The sequence below is a fragment of the Zophobas morio genome, unplaced genomic scaffold, assembly GCF_036711695.1.
Source record: "Zophobas morio isolate AGI-343-1 ecotype UQ-CSIRO unplaced genomic scaffold, CSIRO_AGI_Zmor_V1 ptg000030l, whole genome shotgun sequence".
Classification (NCBI taxonomy): domain Eukaryota; kingdom Metazoa; phylum Arthropoda; class Insecta; order Coleoptera; family Tenebrionidae; genus Zophobas; species Zophobas morio.
In genome coordinates, this window is record NW_026972135.1 from 8,699,859 (window position 1) to 8,719,500 (window position 19,642).

Consider the following 19,642-nt stretch of genomic DNA (forward strand, 5'->3'; position numbering starts at 1 on the left):
TATCGTCTCACGTCATGCATCTTCATTTCTGCCTTCAATACCAAGAACAAATCAACTACGTAAAGCCCCACTGGAACATATGTATCAGAATGTGAAAAAATTTTATGATGATGTATTTTTTTGTAAAATAAGTCAGCTGCGTTAAATTGTTGTTTTTATTATTTTTATTATTAATGTTAATTTAATTATACACGTATTGCATGGTAGGCATAGTGTGTTGGTTTTGATCCTTACGATCCTTAACTTGTTAGTTATTTTATTTAATTTTTTATTTTTATTTATTATTGATTTATATTGTCCTGTAATAGGGTTATCTGTTGGGCAATAAAGGTTATTATTATTATTATTATTATTATTATAAGACAGCTACCCTCAAAACCGGCGAAGAGGTTCCGCGGATGGTGGATTCACGGTTGAATTCCATGTTGTAACCCTAGATAACAGATGGGTGGTACCGTACAATCCACTTTTATCTTGAACTTTTGCTGCTCACATCAACATAGAGTATTGTAACTCTGTAAAATCTATTAAATGTATGCAAATATGTTCATAAAGGATCTAACCAGGATTATTTGGTCTTGAAAATGACAATGATGAGGTCAAATTATATGAAAGTGGTCGATATATTAGCAGCTTTGAAACTGTTTGGAGAATCCTGACCCTTTCCTATACATGAACAATTTCCAGCGGTTTTTCATCTCACAGTGCACTTGAAAAATGGCCTGCTGTCTATTTTAATCTTAACGACTTTAATAATGTAACTGAAAAGGTAAATAATTCACAGAAAACTACTTTTCTAGCATTTTTGAGCTTTGCAAAACGAATAATTTTGCAAAAATCCTTTTTTATGTTGAAGTCCCTTCATACTATGTGTGGAAAAGTACCAAATTTGAGAGACAAAAACGTGGAAAAAATGTTGATGGTTGGCCGGGAGTCAAAAGAGATCAAACTGCCCAGGAGTGTACACCGTTCACCCTAATAACGCCGAATGTTTCTACCTTGGTCTTCTTCTTCAAGAAATGAGAGGGCCAACATCATTCTCGGATTTAAAAACTGTTGATGGTGTCGCTTATGCCACATACCAGTCATCATGCAAAGCTTTGGATTTGTCAAGTTCAGTCAGAGTGTCAAGAGAGTGTTCATATTATAAATGAAATGTACAACAAGTGTGTGATTTCCTTTAAAGACACGGTGCTGTCTTTAGGAAGACAATGTTTAACGTATTATGGTTCGCCTCAGCCTGTAAAACGTGAAGAAGTCATACAAAACAGAGATTATCTCAGAGTGATTAGCTATGACATACTTTTATAGGGAAAACGAAAGTTTATTAAATACAGAACAATATCAAATTTACAAGCAAGTTTTAGATAGGTCAGGTAAATGTTTGTTTTTACATGGCTGCCTACAATATTAGCGACAAAACTATCCCAATATTTTAACTTTTTTAAAGAAATATCCTTTAATTTAAAACCTGACTTTTAATCAAATCGACAAAAGATAACCCAAATTACAAAATTCACGGGACAAACTTTCAGTCCTTATTTCACCCACTTAGGGGTAATTGATGCTTACATTACGAAAGGAACCTTCTGAACGACGCAAGCGGAGCTGCGGGTAACAGCTAGTCCTGTATATGTATGTTGTTTTAGATTCAAAGTGATAAAAAATATAACGTGACGCAACATGTCAGAACGGCTCTTCATGTAGAAAGGAAGAAAATGTTTGAAGTTTCTAAAATTAAACAGCAGACCATACATGAATCTGTTGCATCTACTTCCACAAAAGATGAGCAGTTTCAGTTTAATTTCGATTTATGTAAAATGATGATCCAGTCCAATATACTTTTAAAAAAATTGGAGAAAGGCCCTCTTCAAGAATTCCTTGAAAAACACTGCAATCGACATATTCCGGTTGAAAGTACTCTCCGAAAAAATTATGTAGGCCCAGTGTTTCAGCAAGTTTACAACGAAATTAAACATCGCATTGGAGATAATTATTATTTATGGTTCGCTGTCGATGAAACAACCGATAGTTGTGGAAGACACGTGGCAAGTTTCATTGTTGGAATCTTAAATGAAAATTTCCCTAGTCGAGGGTATGTAGTAAGTTTGAAAATGTTAGATAAAACAAATGCCAATACGATTACCAGATTTGTAAATGACAGTCTTACATCACTATTTTTGCCAAATGCCGTACCGGCGAATAAAATTTTATTGATGATCTCGGATGCTGAAAGCAGGGAATAATCTAAAAATATTGTACCCCAATTTAATTCACTCTACTTGCACTGCCCAAGGTTCAAACAGAGTGGCTGAAGGAATACGTTTGCAGTTTCCTACTGTTAATAAATTAGTGGCAAATGGTAATAAGATTTTTGTTAAAGCCCCACTAAGAGTGCAACATTTTAAGGAAAAATTTCCAAACATACCATTGCCCCCAGAGCCGATTATAACGAAGTGGGGAACATGATTACAGGCCACATTTTATTATGACAAATATATCAAAGAATTTGAGGAAGTAGTTACGGAGTTTAGCGAAGATTCTTCTCAATCGATTAAAGATTGCATAAATATTTTGGAAAACAAAGATTTGCGACAAGATCTAGCTTTTCTAAGAAGCAAGTATCAATTCGTATGTGAGGTAATAGACAAGTTAGAAAAACCCAACATGTTGTTGGTAGATGCCATAAAATTAGTGAAAGAATTTAAACAACAAGCAACGCAGTAAGGGGTGATATTGGTACTAGAGTATCTCAAAAACTTGACGAAGTGTTAAATAAAAATGCAGGTTTCGGTGTTCTTTCCGACGTTGCTCGTGTTTTACAAGGCCAGAAGGTGGAAAATTTGGAGTCAGATTAGTTGCAAAATTCAAATTTGCGCCAACAACGAGTGTGGATGTTGAACGCACATTCTCCAATTTTAAACACATTTTAAATGATCGGCGAAAAAAGTTTACAGTGGACAACTTGGAACATATTACAATCATAAATTGTTTTAAAGAAAACTGAAATACGTGTGTAAAATATAAAGTCTAGGATTATTGTAATAATATTTTATCCAAAGTTCTAAGAAGTGTTCTTTGATTTGTAATATGATTATGTTTTTAATGCTTTTTTGCTCAAAATAAAACTTTTTTATTGAAAATGTTGTGCTTATTTAAGCACTTATTTTTAATTTTTTTGTGCTTATAAATCCGCTCTCTACTTATTACAATCAAAGTTTTCCCATTGTTAAAAAACGTAAACAAAGCGCCAATAAGCATTGCTGGGTAGATGAAGAGTTGTCACATATAAAAAACACAGTCTCTTTTTTGGCAGATTGTTGTTGTATATTTACATCATTCAAACCTGTTTACAATGAATACAAAAAATATTACCCGAAGCTTTCATTACAAAAAAAAAAACTTCTTAATGACCAGCTCATGAACAGTTCCAAAAACAAATCAAAAACTATGTGGAATATAATTAACACTAATATAGAAAATTAAAATGACTTAAGAATTTACAAAAATTGTCACTGATAATGATGAAACGATAAAAGATCCTCAACTAGCGGCTGAAATTTTTAATAACTATTTTATATCGATACGAAGCAATGTAAATATTTCGAACGACTATCCATTAAAAATCCGAAGAATACCTGAATCCCTTTTATTATTGCCTATCACAGAAGCCGAAGTTGAGTCAGCAATTCGAAGTTTAAAGCCGAAATATTCGTCCGGATATGATCAAATTTCAAATAAATTTTATTGTAGATCCACTAAAATATATAATAAATAGGTCATTTGAACAAGGTATTTTTCTAACCAAATTAAAAATCTCTATCATTAAGCCCCTTTATAAAAAAGGCTGCCATGTTTCAATGGAAAGTTATAGACCAATTAGTTTCATCAGTTCTTTTTCGAAAATTTTTGAGAAAATTATCTATGAGAGGCTTATATCTTTCTTTAGTGCAAAAATATTGTGTCAAATAGTCAGCACGGGATTAGAACAAAGCTTTCTATTATCACAGCAATCTTTCAATTTTATAACAAATGTATACGACATTATTGACACAAGTAATGTTGGTTTGGGTGTTTTTTTAGATTTGTCAAAAGCTTTTGATAATGTCAACCATAAACTGTTATTAAAAAAATTGGAAAACTACGGTGTAAGAGGTAACGTACACAACTTACTTGATTCGTATTTAAGAGATATAATACAAAAAGTTGATATTTCAAAAAACGGACATGAATACTTATCTAATGAAAAAAAGATTGCTTATGGTGTTCCGCAGGGAAGTATACTTGGTCCGTTATTATTTCTCGTATACATCAATGACCTATCGTATATCATGTTTTTAATGCTTTTTTGCTTAAAATAAAACTTTTTTATTGAAAATGTTGTGCTTATTTAAGCGCATATTATTAATTTTTTTGTGCTTATAAATCCGCTCTCTATCCATCACTGTTTTGGACATTAATGTCGATGCCTCCGTTGATTAGTAGGTCTAATATACCTGGATTGTTGTTGGTGGTACACATCGCGTAGTGGAGAGCATTCTCTTTTTCCATATCTAAGCTATCAACTTCTGCTCCTTTTGAAAGTAATGTTTGGGCAACTACGATATTACCGTGTTGGCAGGCCAGGTGTAGGGGTGTTGTTTTGGTGTTATCCTTGCTGTTAACGCTCAAACCATTAGGTATTAGGAATAGTGTTAAATTTATATCTCTATTTTGTTGAGATGCGGCAAAGTGCAAAACGTTTTCTCCATCATTGTTCAAAAGTCCAAGCTCTCCTCTATTTTGAAGTAATAGATTCAGAATATTTAAATTACCAGCTCCACATGCAAGATGTATTGCTGTAGTCCCATTATTATCTTTAGCGTTGACATCTAAACCATTTTGTGTTAGTAAATGTATGATATCTTCATTTGGTTTTTCTGTTGATAGAGCACAATACAAAGCTTTTCTGTATTCCCTATCTACCCTCTCACCCATAAGGATCTTTGACTTCTTGGACTTGTAACCTGATGACTGCTTCTTCAGGAATACAATAAGTTTTCCGGACTACATTAATTTTTCATATTAAATCACAATCAAGATAAAAGTAGGTACACATCTGTTAATATCCATTTTTTCCTCCAATATAATAACGGCCTCTAACAATGAATAATAGCTCCACAAATTTGAAGGTTACGGACAAATAGGCGAGAATTATTTCCTCCCGCCTTTTTCTCACTTCTCCAGCTGCAAGACTTCGTGTACTCTCTTATGAAAGAGTATGAACAACTTTCTTGATTTTTCTGGAAGTAAATTGTTGGTCGCCGTTTCAGCAACATCGTTCGGAACAAACATATCTACTTCTCAAACTGCTTCCAAGTCAAATAAACACCGTTGCTATCAAAATGAACGAATCTGTCTCTGAGGTCCAGTTCTTCTCAAATGCTTTCAATTTATATCAAATTATTTACGAAATGAAGAGTAGGACCGCATGCCGTCGGTGTTGAAAAAATAGTATGTGCAGGTATATAATCAGGGATATTAAATAATTCGGCATCGCCTCGTGCTTTAAACCTTCCCTCAAGGGAATAAAAAAGTAGTTTAATCCGTAGGTGCATAATACATTATAATATGTAGACAAATTTTACACAACTAATCTCGTATAATTGTAATTTATTGTTGTACCCCACCCTTATTTTTAAATTTAGGTGTGTAGGTTTTTGTAAAAAGTAGTATACCGAATTTTCAATATTTTTGATAACCAATTGATTTAAATATTATCTAAACATAGCAATTTTAACGCAAATATGGTAATTTGTTAATTAGGCATCTCATAAGAATTTAGTTATCCGTGCTTAAGAGGTACCTAGCAGATTGTTTATTTCCATTATTATTTTAAGGATTATGTGGTAGTTATGACAAAAAGAAGATACGGAAAACATGATTTATTTAAATTATTGGAACAAAATTATGATACTAATCTCTACCAAATCTACCCCTTACTCTGTCCATGTGATGACAACACTGAGTGCTTCACTTTCTTTAGTTTTACAATTTTATTATTTTAATAGCCCCAATTCTGAATCAAACCTGTTAAAATTTAAAGGTTGTTAAAAAGAAACAGCCAATCAGATTTACGAATTTAACCCGTTACTATGGAAATTTGCAATTTAACACCCTTTAAATTTAACAACTTTGATTCAGAATTGCCCCTATTGTCTATTAAATAAGTTGCTAAGCATGCCATTTTTTTTCTCCAGCAAACTAGATGGATCACCATACTCAATAACCATACCTTTATCTACAACCAATACTAAGTCAAAATTTAAAACATAACGCAATTTGTGCATCACTGCGATGACTGTACATTCAGCAAAAATGTCTGATATTACTTTCTGTATCAAAGCTTCGGTATCGGAATCGACACTGGCATTACTTTCGTCGAAAATTACGACTTTGTTACGCCGAACTAGAGCTCTACACATACAAATCAGTTGTTTTTGACCAACGCTTAAATTATTGCCAATTTTCTCATCCAAATTTCGAAAGAGTGACAAATTCACGGTTGAAATAGCTTTCCAAATATCATCGTCTGAATATTGTCCTCTAGGATCAATATTTTCACGTAACGTTCCCGAAAATGTAGTAGGTTCTTGTGGAACTACAGATATTTTTGACCTGAGGAAATCCACTGGAAGTGTTTTGATGTCTACGTTGCCAATAAAAATGGTTCCTTCAAAATCGTAAAGTCGGACGAGTGTAGAAATCAATGACGTTTTTCCTGAACCAGTCCTACCAACGATGGCAACTTTTTGTTTATTTTTTATGACGAAATTTAAATGTTTTAAAACATGGTCTTGGTCGCTCTTGTAAGAAAGGGACACGTCTTTAAATCGTATTTCACATCCCTTTGGCCAGTGTTCTATTACTAAACCATCTTTGCTTTCTTGTTTTTGTTTAGTGTACTCCAAAAGCCTTTCTACTGTTATCATTTGATTCTGAAATTTAGTTATCGTATCATAGAAGCAATGCTCTGAAGTTGTCAAACTAAATATTTGCGACAAAACAAGTCCAACTTTTGTTGCTGCCATTTCTAAAAAAATATTGTTAGTTAGAATCACTTGGCTCTCAAGATTTTAATTTACTCTCATCTAGTGCTAGAAAAAGGATAACTGCGAAAGTCATGAGAATTATTTCGTCGGTTGCTAGCATCATGTGATATGCATTCTCACAACATTTGTACATGTAAGAACATGAAGTATGCAAATCTTGATGTTGGTCAAATTCTTTTCGCAATGTGTCTTGAATTCTTGAGGTCCTTATGGTTGTCAGTCCATCTAAAGTAGCATTGATGTATCCAATCAAAGGACTTCGTGCTAAGTTTATAAGAGTTGTCATTTTGAAAAATTTTGTTTTTATGCTTACTCAAGAATTCCAGTCGTTTTAAAGCGTTTCCAATTCTTAAGTACAACATTTGTACGAATACCATGAATACATTAATCAGAATACATGGAATCAGGAACGAAGCATTAACTGTAGCTATGAGAATAATAACTCCAACTGTTCCTACAAAATACTAAAATTCAGGAATATAATAAGTCACTTTATAAAATTAAACCATTTACACCCATTAGTAGAAAAAACGTCAAGGGTAGTATTTCATCAATGTACAGTATGTCTTCTGAAAATCTGTTCAAAAGAATTCCTATTCGATTCTTGTCAAAGAATTGCATAAAACTGCGAACCACCTTAGCGAAAACTAAATTGTGAAGCTTGAGTGAAGCTTTGGCAGCAAGCACCCAGAAAAAATATGTATTTAATACCATTAATATGGTCGCAGTTGAAATAACTATAGGTAGAAAAATTAGCATTTGGTGACGTTTTTCATTTGCCTCGATGTAGATTTCCTTGTCGGTGGCATTGTTAAATAATACTTGTTCCGCATTTATCCTACAAGTTCAAGTCAGTGGGAGGAAATTATCAAATTTCAGTCTTACCAAACGGATTCCATTTGATTGATGGAACTTTTCAAAAACTGAATGATCCCAGTGAGAAGTAAAACAAAAAAAATTTTGACCATGCCTCCATTTTCTTTAATATATTTTTTGTAAGCTTCGAATTCAACCTTTCCTTTTACTTTCGTTTCTGTGTATAGTTCTTTGATTACTTTGTCGTTTTTAATCAATGGGGTTTCATCGTCAAAGTTTTCTTCCGCATCTTTTTCGCTTTTTGCTTTATATTTTTCAAAATATTTCATACTTTTAGTTGCCGTAATTTTTGGGTTGGTGCACTGGATGGGGTGTAAGTTTTTCATTTTACCATTTTTCATTGTTATGAAGTTATTGGACCTATTGGCGTACGTTATGGATGGAGTAACCAAGATCACTATTTTGTCTTTCAAAAATTTTTTAATGCACTGTTCAAATACAAAATCTGCAACAATCGCATCCAAACCAGCCAGACAATCATCTAATAAATATATGTCACGTTCTTTATAAACAGCACGCGCTAAATTTATTCTAGCTTGTTGTCCTTTACTTAGATTAGCTCCTCCGTCAGTTACAAGAGCAGAATCGCCATCGCTTAAAGAAAGTAGATCTTCAAGTAGAGCACAAACTCGTAAAACTTCTAAGTAACGATTTTCGTCGAAAGCACTTCCAAATAATATGTTCTGTTTGATGGTCGATGGAAAAAGCCAGGGTTCTTGACATGCGTAAGAAATGCTGCCGACAACTTCTAAATCGCCTTCTACATTTTTGTATTCTTTTGTGAGGACTTTCAGCAGAAGACTTTTGCCACTGCTAATAGGTCCTGTTACTGCTGTTATTCCTCCTACAATGTTACAGTTTTTCAAATTTATTAGTGCGTGTGCAGTATGAATTTTTAAATTCATCTGAATTCTGGGTGATAGCTTATTGTCTTCCACGAAGGATTCATTACTCTTAATTCGAAGTGTTTGTCCAATTCGCTTAAACACGGCAATTAAAGTAGCTATTTCATGTATCGCTGTTGGAAAATTGTCTTTCATGCCATATGAAACAACAGTTAGACTGTTTATTATAAGAAATAATGTCCCGGCAGTTGACTGGATGTTGAACCATATGGATATTGCTACAACTATGTACCACGACGCGTTGTGAAATGATTCAGAAAGTACCAGTTTTAGAAATAACAATATATTTATATTGCGTATAAGATGAATTTCTTCTCTGTAAATAAAGAAAAAAACAACAAAATCAGTTCTTTGTTTACCTGCTTACTTTCTTATTTTAGCAATTTTCTTTTCATAACTGTCTTCCCGAAGGTTCATTTTGACGACTTTTATTGCACTTAATGCTTCTCTTATTGTTTGATATCTTCCATCAGTTTTTCTCAAAGATTTCAATTTAAGTTTACGCACCAAAGCTGCTATGCATGCTGAAAAAATTTAAAGTCGAAATGGTTATCTTAGTTCTTGCCTGCTTACTGTTGACGAACATGCTAATGAAAATTATCGTGGGGATTATAAGAAATAACCATCCAATTTCTGAATATAGGACACAACATACTGCCACAGTCTTAGATAGATCTTTTATCATATTGGTTATTTTAGATACAGCTTCTTCAAATTCACTCACATCTGTGGTTATCAGATTTATCATCTTTCCACTTTGAACTACTGATGGGTTCATTCTTAAAAGTTGTCTGTAGATTAAAGATGTGAATCCAGCACGCATTTTAATCCCAAATTCTGAAACCCTTAGAAAAAAGTTGTGTATGTGCAGACGTCTTATAACCGAAACTATGATCAACAATAGTCCATACAAGCTCGCATCAGCTCTGCTTAGATTATTGTGTCCTGGTGTGAAATATGATATGAGTTGTTTTAGTATCTTCGGTTGCAAGATCCTAAAGAAATGATTAAAAGCGAGGTGTAATTATGAACGTTATCTTAAATACGTTATTGTCACTGGGATGACCAAGCTGAATATTATTACAAGATATTGTCTGCCAAAACATTTCCAAAGAAGTTTAGGTATAGATGTTTTATTTTCACCCATTTGTGTGTTCCACTCCTCTTCTAATTTATCTCCTAATGTTTTTGACTTATGTTCGGGAAGCACTTCATATATATCATTTTGAGTCAGGTCTGTTCTGTAACCCTTGATGAATGTATTCTTTGTATATCTAAAATTCGTAATTACTCACATAGTTCAAGTTTTTTTATAGAGTTGATTGTAAACTTACAAAAAAAATAAATTCCAAAACCAGTGTCTGTGTTTCTCGGGATTAATTGATTTTTTCTTTGTTTTGTAGTAGTCCATTTAAGCTTTACAGAAAATATTTGCGACAGTTACTATGTTATATGGAAAATATATTGTTTAACTTTGCAGTTTATGGTCAAGTAATGTGTGAATGAGATTTGAATATACTTATATATAGTCACTTTCATGTAGTGTGAAGGCTGAAGCAATTGACTGTATTATTATAGTAAAATAATAGTAAAATAAAAAACGAAATATAGGCGCTTAAGTCAGTTTTAACGATAAGCGTAAGGTGAAATTATCCTAATGTCTAAAAAAAATGGTACCAATTTTGATAAGAACTGTAACAGTGGGTATCCAGGAGGTCAAAATTGTCCATACGAAATACACTATGCAACAACAGCACAATTGTAAGGTGAAGGTGAAGTCAATGAACGAAGTAATTTTCATTAACGATTTATCATGCTTAATATAACCCTAAAACGTTTGCTTGATTTCAGAGCATTCGATTTTGAAGTTTCGAAGTTTCCAAGTTGAAAATGGATGGCAAGGGTAAAAACTCAATTTGGATTCGTACCGTAGGTACATATGCAGGAATATCTTATTTTATAGAATTAATTATAATAGTTATTTGCTAATGTAAATTTTGGAGATGAGCTTTTCTTGATGATGAGGTCGGTAATTGAATTATTTTGGTTACCTTTTTGCCATCTGGACGATATTTCTAAGACACATATAAAATTTGACAACAATCGGTCCAGTATTTTCGGAGATTATCTGTCTAATAAAAATTCAGACAGACCGTAAACAGACAGACAGGCAGTGGAACAGACGGAAACGGGGGACCTATGAAATGTTAAGATAAAATGAAAGTATCCAGACATCCAATTGACTCGATTACAATAATTACTAGCTAACACTCAGAAAGAAAAATTAACGTAAAAAGGATACTAATAGAGGCATTAATTACGTACACTATGAGGTCTATTTTGTAACTCTTAACGATCTAACATCTACCTTCTCGTTAGGTTGATAACTTATTTTATATTTTTTTTTACTGCAGGGACAGAATGAGAAATTTGTTTCTGTTTTAAAGAGATGTAAACGACCCCTTCTTCGTTCCAGAAAAAACCTACCCACTGTCAAGGGAAGCGGCGGGAGATGTATTTCAAAAAATACTGCCGCAAATGAAACGATGAAGGAGGCTAACAAAAACTCCTTCAGTTGTAAAATGTGTGATTTTATTACACTTCTTTGCCCAAGGAAGTTACCAAAAATCTGTGGGCAAAGATCAGCACTGCACCGTCTCTCAAAGTGTAGTCAGCAAATCTTTGAAGGAGGTTACAAACGTTTTGGTGGAAATTGCTTCAAGATACATACAGTTTCCCAGATATATGCAAGAGGCTGCAGCCGTGAAAGCGGGATTTTACGAAAAATTTGGGTTTCCCGATACCTATAGAGGGATGCATTGACGGAACTCATATTCATGTTCCGTCCATCCTAGCAGAGTGTATGTGAACAGAAAGAACAGTCATTCCATAAACTGTCATAAAATTTTAAACATCAATGCTCGTTTTCCCGGGTCAGTTCACGACAGTGGCATTTGAATGATGAGTGATGCTAAAGAAATTATGAGGAACAACCATATGTAAGGCGATAGGACAACATGGCTTTTAGGAGATTCGGGGTATCCTTTAGCACCGTTTCTATTGACCTCTATCATTTACAACAAAGCACATACTTGTGTGAGGAACTGTGTTGAACGTTATATTGCTCTGTTGAAATCATATTTTAGAAGTTCACGCAAAGACAGAGTTCTGTATTATTCACCAGAAGGTACAGGAAAAATGTGTTGTTTTATACAATATTTTACGCATAAGAAATATCGAAAATGAGGAGCTCAGCATTGTCTATGACGATGAGACCGATAATAATGAATTAATGAAGAACTTGAACATGAAGAACAAAATGAATTTCGTGTTAGTGTGATTAACTGATTATTTTCTAGTTTTACTTTCATAATTATTGTTTACTTACATGTTATAAATTCACAAATTAGTCCAAACTTGCAATCAGCAACAAAACAAATGTCACAACAGAGAACAACGTAATCCACACGACCACACGCTACACAAAGTCAAATACTACCGATTATAAAAACGCTGGATTCATAGTTCCGCTAACGATTTCAAAACTTAACGATTACGACAGTGTTTATAAAACTGATTTTACGATTGCTTCGAACGATTTTCGTTTCGAAACGAAATTGTTCTGCGGCGATTACAAAATAGACCTCTTATACCTACGCGTCCGAAAAAGTGAATATATCACAAAATCAAAAGTTTGACAAGGGAAAAAATACAAGAAGAATATCTAAGCGGAAACGCCTATAACATTTGTTAAATACGTTTTATACATAGTTTTAATAATAAATACAAACATTACTTTACAAAAATAAGCTACATTATTTCAACTTAACATAAAATGAAAAACAGGGTTTAGAAATATGTCTTAAAATAATTTTCACATATGGCTCTACAAATTTAACGAAGAATTTTCATATTCATTGACGAATCTGTAAAAATAACCATTAACGTTTTGTAGAAGTCTATTTGGGGTGCCAAATTCCACGGCACAACCATTATCTAAAACCAAAATCTTGTCCGAATTCATCACACTATCCAGTCTATGTGCAATTCTTAAAATCGTTGCTTTATGAAATCTCTTCTGAATTGTAGTTTGAATCAATTTCTCCGTGTTTAAATCAAGAAAAGCAGTTGCTTCGTCAAGAACAATAATGGTGCATTTTTTTAAAATAGCTCTAACTAAACACATTAGCTGCTTCTGTCCCGTACTAAAATTGACCCCGCCTTCCAAAAGAGAACTGTTCAAACCAGAGGGTAAATTTGAAACAACGTGTTTCAAATTCACTTCTTCTAGAGCACTCCATAGCTGGCAGTCCGTGAATTCTTTGAAAGGATCTAAATTTTCACGTATGGTGCCTGAGAAAAGAACAGGATCTTGAGGAACAGTAGCAATTCGAGATCTCAGAGTGCCAAGAGGAACCGTTTTTATATCGACGTTGTCTATTAAAATAGTTCCTTCGAATTCGTACAAGTGAAAGAGCGCATTTATCAAAGATGATTTTCCGGCACCAGTTCTTCCAACGATTCCTATTTTTTCACCAGCTTGAAAATCCACACTGATGTTTCTAAGGACAAACGGCTTTTCCGGAGAATATTGCATGCAGACCGTTTGAAATAGTATTTTGCCTTCTGCAGGCCAAGTGGCAGGAGGATTAATTTCACTTTTAATATTATGTTCAACTGTCAGGTCATCGTATTCCACAACTCTTTCAACTGAAGTCATCTGTGTTTCAAGCTCACCATAAATCTTGATCATGTACTGTATCGCTGAAATCATTAAGAGCGATTCTGTAATGGATAAACCAACGTTTCCCACCATATCACCTAAAAAAGCTGCATGAGAGTACCGTCAACAATTACTAAATTACTTGCTTTTTTTGAAGATTATTAGAAAGAAAATAACAACGGCTACATATAACATACAAGTGAAATCTGTCCAAAATGCATAAGAAGCGTGCAGAGCGTGATAGAGATATCTAATCGAGTTATAAGAATCTTGATAGCGTTCAAATTTAGACAAAGAGTGTTTTTGGGCTTTTGAAACTCTGATGGTTGTCAATCCGTCAATGGTAGCAACCACGTGAGTATAAATAGGACTTTTACCTAAAAAAATGAAATCAGTGGAAGATGTAGTCCTGATCTTTGTTACAAGTTTACGTGTGGCGGCGATTCTCTTCAGTTTGTTAAGTACTGGTCGGAAAGCTTGCAAATAGTAATAAAAAATTACCAACAAAACCAGTGTTGGTGCAATCATGTAATAATTGACTGCATTGACAACGACATAAATACCTAACACAGTGCAAATTTGTCTTGCAACTTGATACATATTTTTAGGGATGGTCTCATCGATGGCACTTATATCACTAGAAATTCTATTAACAATTCGACCAGATGGATGATTGTCGAAAAAATGTGTAGTTCCATACAGTATTTTGTTGAATAGCGTATCGTGCAACTTAAGGGAGCACTTATTACAGCATTCTACAAAGTTTAAAGAACCCATGTGAAACAAAAATACCACTATTAGAATAAATCCACTGTAAATGTACAAACATTTAACGTCGGAAAAGTATTGCAACAGTGTTATGCTAAATTTAGTAGGATTTTGTCTCAGGTTGATCCAGAAAGACAAGAACACGTCTGAACCGTTCATAAAAACTTGACTTAAAATGAAAAGGAAGAACTGAAGATAGACGGAGAACTTGTTTTCATTGGCAAATAAATATGTTCTATATGTGTTGACTTTATCACCACCTCTGTGTTCTTTAGTTTCAATTTGGGCTTTACAATTATTTCCACAAAGTTTTGTCACTGTTTTGTTTCTGTTTTCTTGTACGTTATTTGGGGTCTCTTCTAGTGTTTCATATTTTCCGGAAAACTTTACCTTCCCGTCTTCTAGAACATATACTTTGTCGGAATAATTGAGAAATTTTAAATTGTGTGTTATTAGTACAACACTTTTGGTTTTTAGATATTTCAAAATACATTGGGTAAAAATGTGTTGAGCGACACATACATCCATTGCCGCTAGAGGATTATCTAAAAGATAAATGTCTGCATCTTTGTATATAGCTCGTGCCAAGTTAATTCTGGCTTTTTGGCCGCCACTTAGCATTGCTCCTTTTTCTCCCACCAAAGTTTTGTCTCCATGGGTAAAATGAGCTATGTCATATTCTAAAGCGCAAATTTTAAGGACATCCAAATACTTGTTCTGGTTAAAGGCTTCATTAAATATGATGTTTTCTCGGATGGTTGCCGAAAACACCCATGGATTTTGCGATGCATAAGATATCAAACCATCCTGGGAGAGAATTCCGTCGACTATAAATAGTTCTTGCAATATAGTTTGGAATAAAGAAGACTTTCCACTCCCTGTGTCTCCGGTAACTGCAACTAGCTGACCACAAACAAGTTTGAAATTTACGTCTTTTATCGTCGCCTTTTGTGATGGGTTCCATTGAGCCGTTAAATTACGAGCATATATTTTGCAACCTTGCAGATCTTCTATTTTTTGTTTGTCAATAGTTGCTTCGTGATCCGATAGCAAAAATATTTCGATGCGGGTTAAGCACACTTTTACTTCTGATATTAAATTAACAGCAAAAGTTGCTTGATGCACGGATGTTTTAAGTAAATTGTATATGTTTATAGACATAAAAATCAAATGTGGCTCTAAAGGAGTACCAGTCGTTGTTAAAAGTAAAATAAACGCGTAAACAGATAGTTTGTGAATGTACGTCGCAATCGTAATGTTATCGTTTGATATGCGATTCAGCTTTTTCACATGGGTAAGTTCACATCTAAAATTTAACGAGTTAATAACAGTGGCTTGATTTTAAAAATTAAAACCTTCTAATTTTATTTATGAGTTCAGCAAAAGGTTTCTCCCAAACATACGTTTTGATCTCTCTCATTCTAAAAATAATATCGTTCATTATACGTATTCGATTGTCTCTTTCTCTAGTCACTTTTTGTCCTCGAGCAGCAGCTCTGGTAAAAAAAAAATCTGAAATACGGTGCGTTACGTCCGATGGAATGATAAAAAATTATACTAACATTGAGAAAGTGAAAAAATTACCATTATTCCTACTCCAACGACTCCTTGATAACTAGACAATAAAAGAAATAACAATATTGCTACGATGATTTTCAAAATACCGTTCCACATGCGGTGAAAAAGACAAAAAACCGTTTCAAATTTGTCAACGTCGGTAGAAAACAAGTTTAGTACATGTGCCAACGATTTTTTTTGTATAGTAGCTAATTTCGTTGTTACAATCTTTCTATAAATTAAGGAGGAACAAGATGTACGAACTTTCAAACCAGTGCTGTAAGTTTCCAAGTAATGGAACTGGAAGCTTAGCACTCGAAGTAAAATAGACAAAACTACGGCTAGTCCATAAATATATGCCTCCCTTGACGTGAGTTTTTGGTTTTGTGAGAAATATTCCAATAGTTTACCCAGATATAGAGATTGAAGGAACCTGCAATAGTCCGAACTTTTAGTAAATATCTGTTTTCTTAAAGTCATTTACCGACATGCGTTTAATTGCAGCTAGTGACCTATGTGCTAAAGCTTATATGCAACAGTATTCAATATGATTAGGATTTTTGAAAATGTGATAGTTTAAAGTACAATTTACTCGCGGTAGATTGAAAGAGTTTGTAACAGTATCATTTATATAACACATTTTTTTTTAGTATATGGTAGAGGAAATTTGCGTTTTGCTTCCATTTTAAGTTTCTATTACGCATTATGTAAACTTTAGCATTATCAGATGTTTTGCTGAACTGCGTCATGGTGAATTCTTACGATTTTTATTATTATTATGACTCTTATTTATGTTAAAATCATTAAGTTTAGTTTTTGTGGCAGTTTTTTTAGCTTAGTCATGTCGATGTCACCAGATTGTAGGTTGATTTTATGCTTACATTGATAGTGAATCTGCTATACAAAAAAATAATCCACAAAGCACATATTTGATGCCTAAAAATTGTGCCAATGTTCTCGTAAAAGAAGGTTTTTTTCTAGAAATTTTTTCTTTATTCCATAGCGCTTCCAGTCTGTCTCCTGATAATTGTGTCTCATGATCTCTTGTCGGTGTTGTGAAGTCGTCGTCTGTAATTCCATGTTTCCAACACTTCAAAATTGTTTTCAGCTGCCAACTAAAATTTGAAGATATAATATAGCTAAACGGTGAAAAATCCATACCAGAAAAAAAAATGAGACAAGAAATTTGCCTCTTCCTTGGGATGAACATTTTTCGGTGCATTATTAATTATAATCTTCTTTGTTCTCAGGAAATCCATTGAAAAATATCCACCTTTAATCGTTTTGGTTTGCAAAACTACTACTTACTAAAATGCTTTAATTTTTGTGTTTAGAAATGGAGTCGAATAAAACAGCAATTAAGCAAATTTTTATGTGACTATAAATTATAACTGTAGCCGCTATTATACAGTGGTTGCATTTGCTTTAAAGCTTTATTTATGTAACTCGTTGTCTTAATTACCTGGTAGGTTTTAAACTGCACGAATGGCATTGGAGTTAATAAGATTCCATTTTTATTTATTTTTTCAATGATATCCCATTTACTGCTGATAACACTATCAGTATGTTAACTTTATGTCAGTTTTATGTACGTAGGTGAAACATAACTTTTTGAGAACGCTCTTCCTAAGCTGAAATTTATGGTCACATGTGGCATCATTTTTTATAGATTTGTGAATTATATCCTTCTAAATGTTATGGATTAGACTGATTTTTTCTCAAAAAAAGTACTGTTGCAATATTTATTGGTGGTATTAAAGTACAGAATTAAGGTTGCGATTTAGGACACATTTCATTCTTTGAGAATCATGCATATACCATAACATTATGTCTGGGCACAGAGGATTCTCAGGTGACTCAATGTTTTAAAGGGGTCACGTTGTTCATGACAACATTTAAATTTTCCGCATTTAAAAAAAGTAAATTAAAATTTGAAATTTTTGTACTTAAAAAGGGGAATAAATTTAAGAAGAGCAGATATAGGAGCACCTTTTTTTTACTACTTATAGTTTACAATAATTTCATACAACATACTTGAACATTAAATACAAAACATTCAAACAATAAAAAAGTACAGAGAGTATACAATTCTTTAAAAAAATATAAATATCAGTTCAAACTATTGATAAGTATGTAAATAATGAACGTTCCTACGGCTTATATTATTTTATCTACAACTGCTTTATAAAGGCCTTATTACACAACTCATTCGGCACTGTTTGAGTTGAGTAATAAACCCTATTATTCCACTAGTGGTGTAATAGAAACATTATACCACTAGTGGTGTCCACTTCTTAGTTGAATTTTATTTACATGTAAATTACAACAAATTACATTGATTAATTCTTAACTTATTTGCTATACACGTCGATAATACATTTCTTACAATTACTGATATTAATACCAGGTGAAATGAAATAATTTGTATCTTTGTCCATAATGCTTAGGTTTTGTTGGCAAAATGTTTGTTACAGCTCCAGTATTTAAGATTTCTCTTCTAACAATGCTCGAATCTCGGTTGTAGCTACTGGCAGTACTTGTTCTGGCTCAAGCATCACCTCCAAGAATATCAGAAGCGGTCTTTTTCTTGTTTTCAATCGAAGTGTCGACATAATCTTCACATACAGCCCAAAGGCTGCTGCACTCACAACTTTTCGACAAATCTTCAAACAATGCCAACAGCACCTTCTCTCTTGCTTCATGATTTACTCGTATTTTCTTGGATGTACACCAGTCAGTGAACCGTTTATAAAATTTTTCGTATTTGGTTTTTGATTTATCAGGGAACAATGAAGATACTAGATTTGCAGCAGCTTCTTCTGTTTCGAAAGACAGGCTTTCTGCTTCAGAATCACTCATTTCTCGATTGAACAACATTTTTTTTCTAAAAACTGATGCGTTGTTTACAACAAATTTGAGCGGTTGTCATTTATGTCAACACAAACTTCAGAAGTAAACTTAGCCCACACGATGGCTGTTTATTTAATTTCCTTACTGCATAATGCAAAGCATTTTCATTATCATTGTCCAACATATTGACGACGGCTCCGTTTTTGAGCAGTTCATAAATAAATACAGAGATTTCGTATTTGCTGGCAAGATGTAGCGGTGTTCACTAGAGAGCGGATTTCTAGGTTTAATGCTTTTTGTGAAAAATGTAAGCACTTCAAAACTTTTTTATATCTGTAACTATATGATACAATTTGGAGTCATTTGACACATTTTTTTTTATGCTTATTTGTTTTTTTTTCAATTTTATCCATATTAAAATTTATATGCTTATTTAATGCTTTTTTCGACGAATATGAGTTTGAATGCATATTTTGTTCAAATGCCGGCCTTGTCGGGATGACAAATACTTGTTAGTTAGCCGTATCGTATCGTATGCATTTTACCTGGACTTGACCATTGAAGTACACTTACTCAAGACCCTTTCTGTGAATAGGTTCCGGTCGTTTGGGTAATAAAATTTTATTATAGGATTGGAAAAATACTCCATAGATTTTATGACTTTAAATCCTTACTTCAGTTGATAATGAATTAAAGCTTTTAACCACATGTTCTTTTTCGGCATTTTGCGGCAAGACCGTTGAAGAATTGCTAGAAAAAAGGATTATTGTACCCAACTACCTACCTTAAAATTTTTCTAATGGAAACTTTAAAGTAAATGAACCGTTTATTTCAGAACCATCATTCTATCGCATCTGTCGTAGTTCAGTGTT

At 33.4% G+C, this 19,642-nt stretch overlaps 3 protein-coding genes across 3 annotated transcripts; all 3 read right to left on the reverse strand.

Moving 5' to 3' along the window:
• Positions 1 to 4,434: 4,434 nt before the first annotated feature.
• On the reverse strand, positions 4,435 to 5,318 carry LOC135138494 (putative ankyrin repeat protein RF_0381). The gene is made up of 3 exons (XM_064068467.1): positions 5,219 to 5,318; positions 5,095 to 5,138; positions 4,435 to 5,046 (listed from the first exon to the last, which is right to left on the reverse strand). Exons 1-3 carry the CDS (start codon positions 5,316 to 5,318, stop codon positions 4,435 to 4,437), a joined length of 756 nt encoding a protein of 251 aa, XP_063924537.1.
• Positions 5,319 to 6,191: 873 nt separating this feature from the next.
• Positions 6,192 to 7,377, reverse strand: LOC135138495 (probable multidrug resistance-associated protein lethal(2)03659). The gene is made up of 2 exons (XM_064068469.1): positions 7,125 to 7,377; positions 6,192 to 7,072 (listed from the first exon to the last, which is right to left on the reverse strand). The coding sequence occupies exons 1-2, from the start codon at positions 7,375 to 7,377 to the stop codon at positions 6,192 to 6,194; spliced, it is 1,134 nt and encodes a 377-aa protein (XP_063924539.1).
• A 5,381-nt stretch (positions 7,378 to 12,758) lies between these two features.
• On the reverse strand, positions 12,759 to 17,412 carry LOC135138496 (probable multidrug resistance-associated protein lethal(2)03659). The gene is made up of 5 exons (XM_064068470.1): positions 17,383 to 17,412; positions 16,193 to 16,382; positions 15,767 to 15,875; positions 14,159 to 15,669; positions 12,759 to 13,693 (listed from the first exon to the last, which is right to left on the reverse strand). Exons 1-5 carry the CDS (start codon positions 17,410 to 17,412, stop codon positions 12,759 to 12,761), a joined length of 2,775 nt encoding a protein of 924 aa, XP_063924540.1.
• Between the last annotated feature and the right edge of the window lie 2,230 nt (positions 17,413 to 19,642).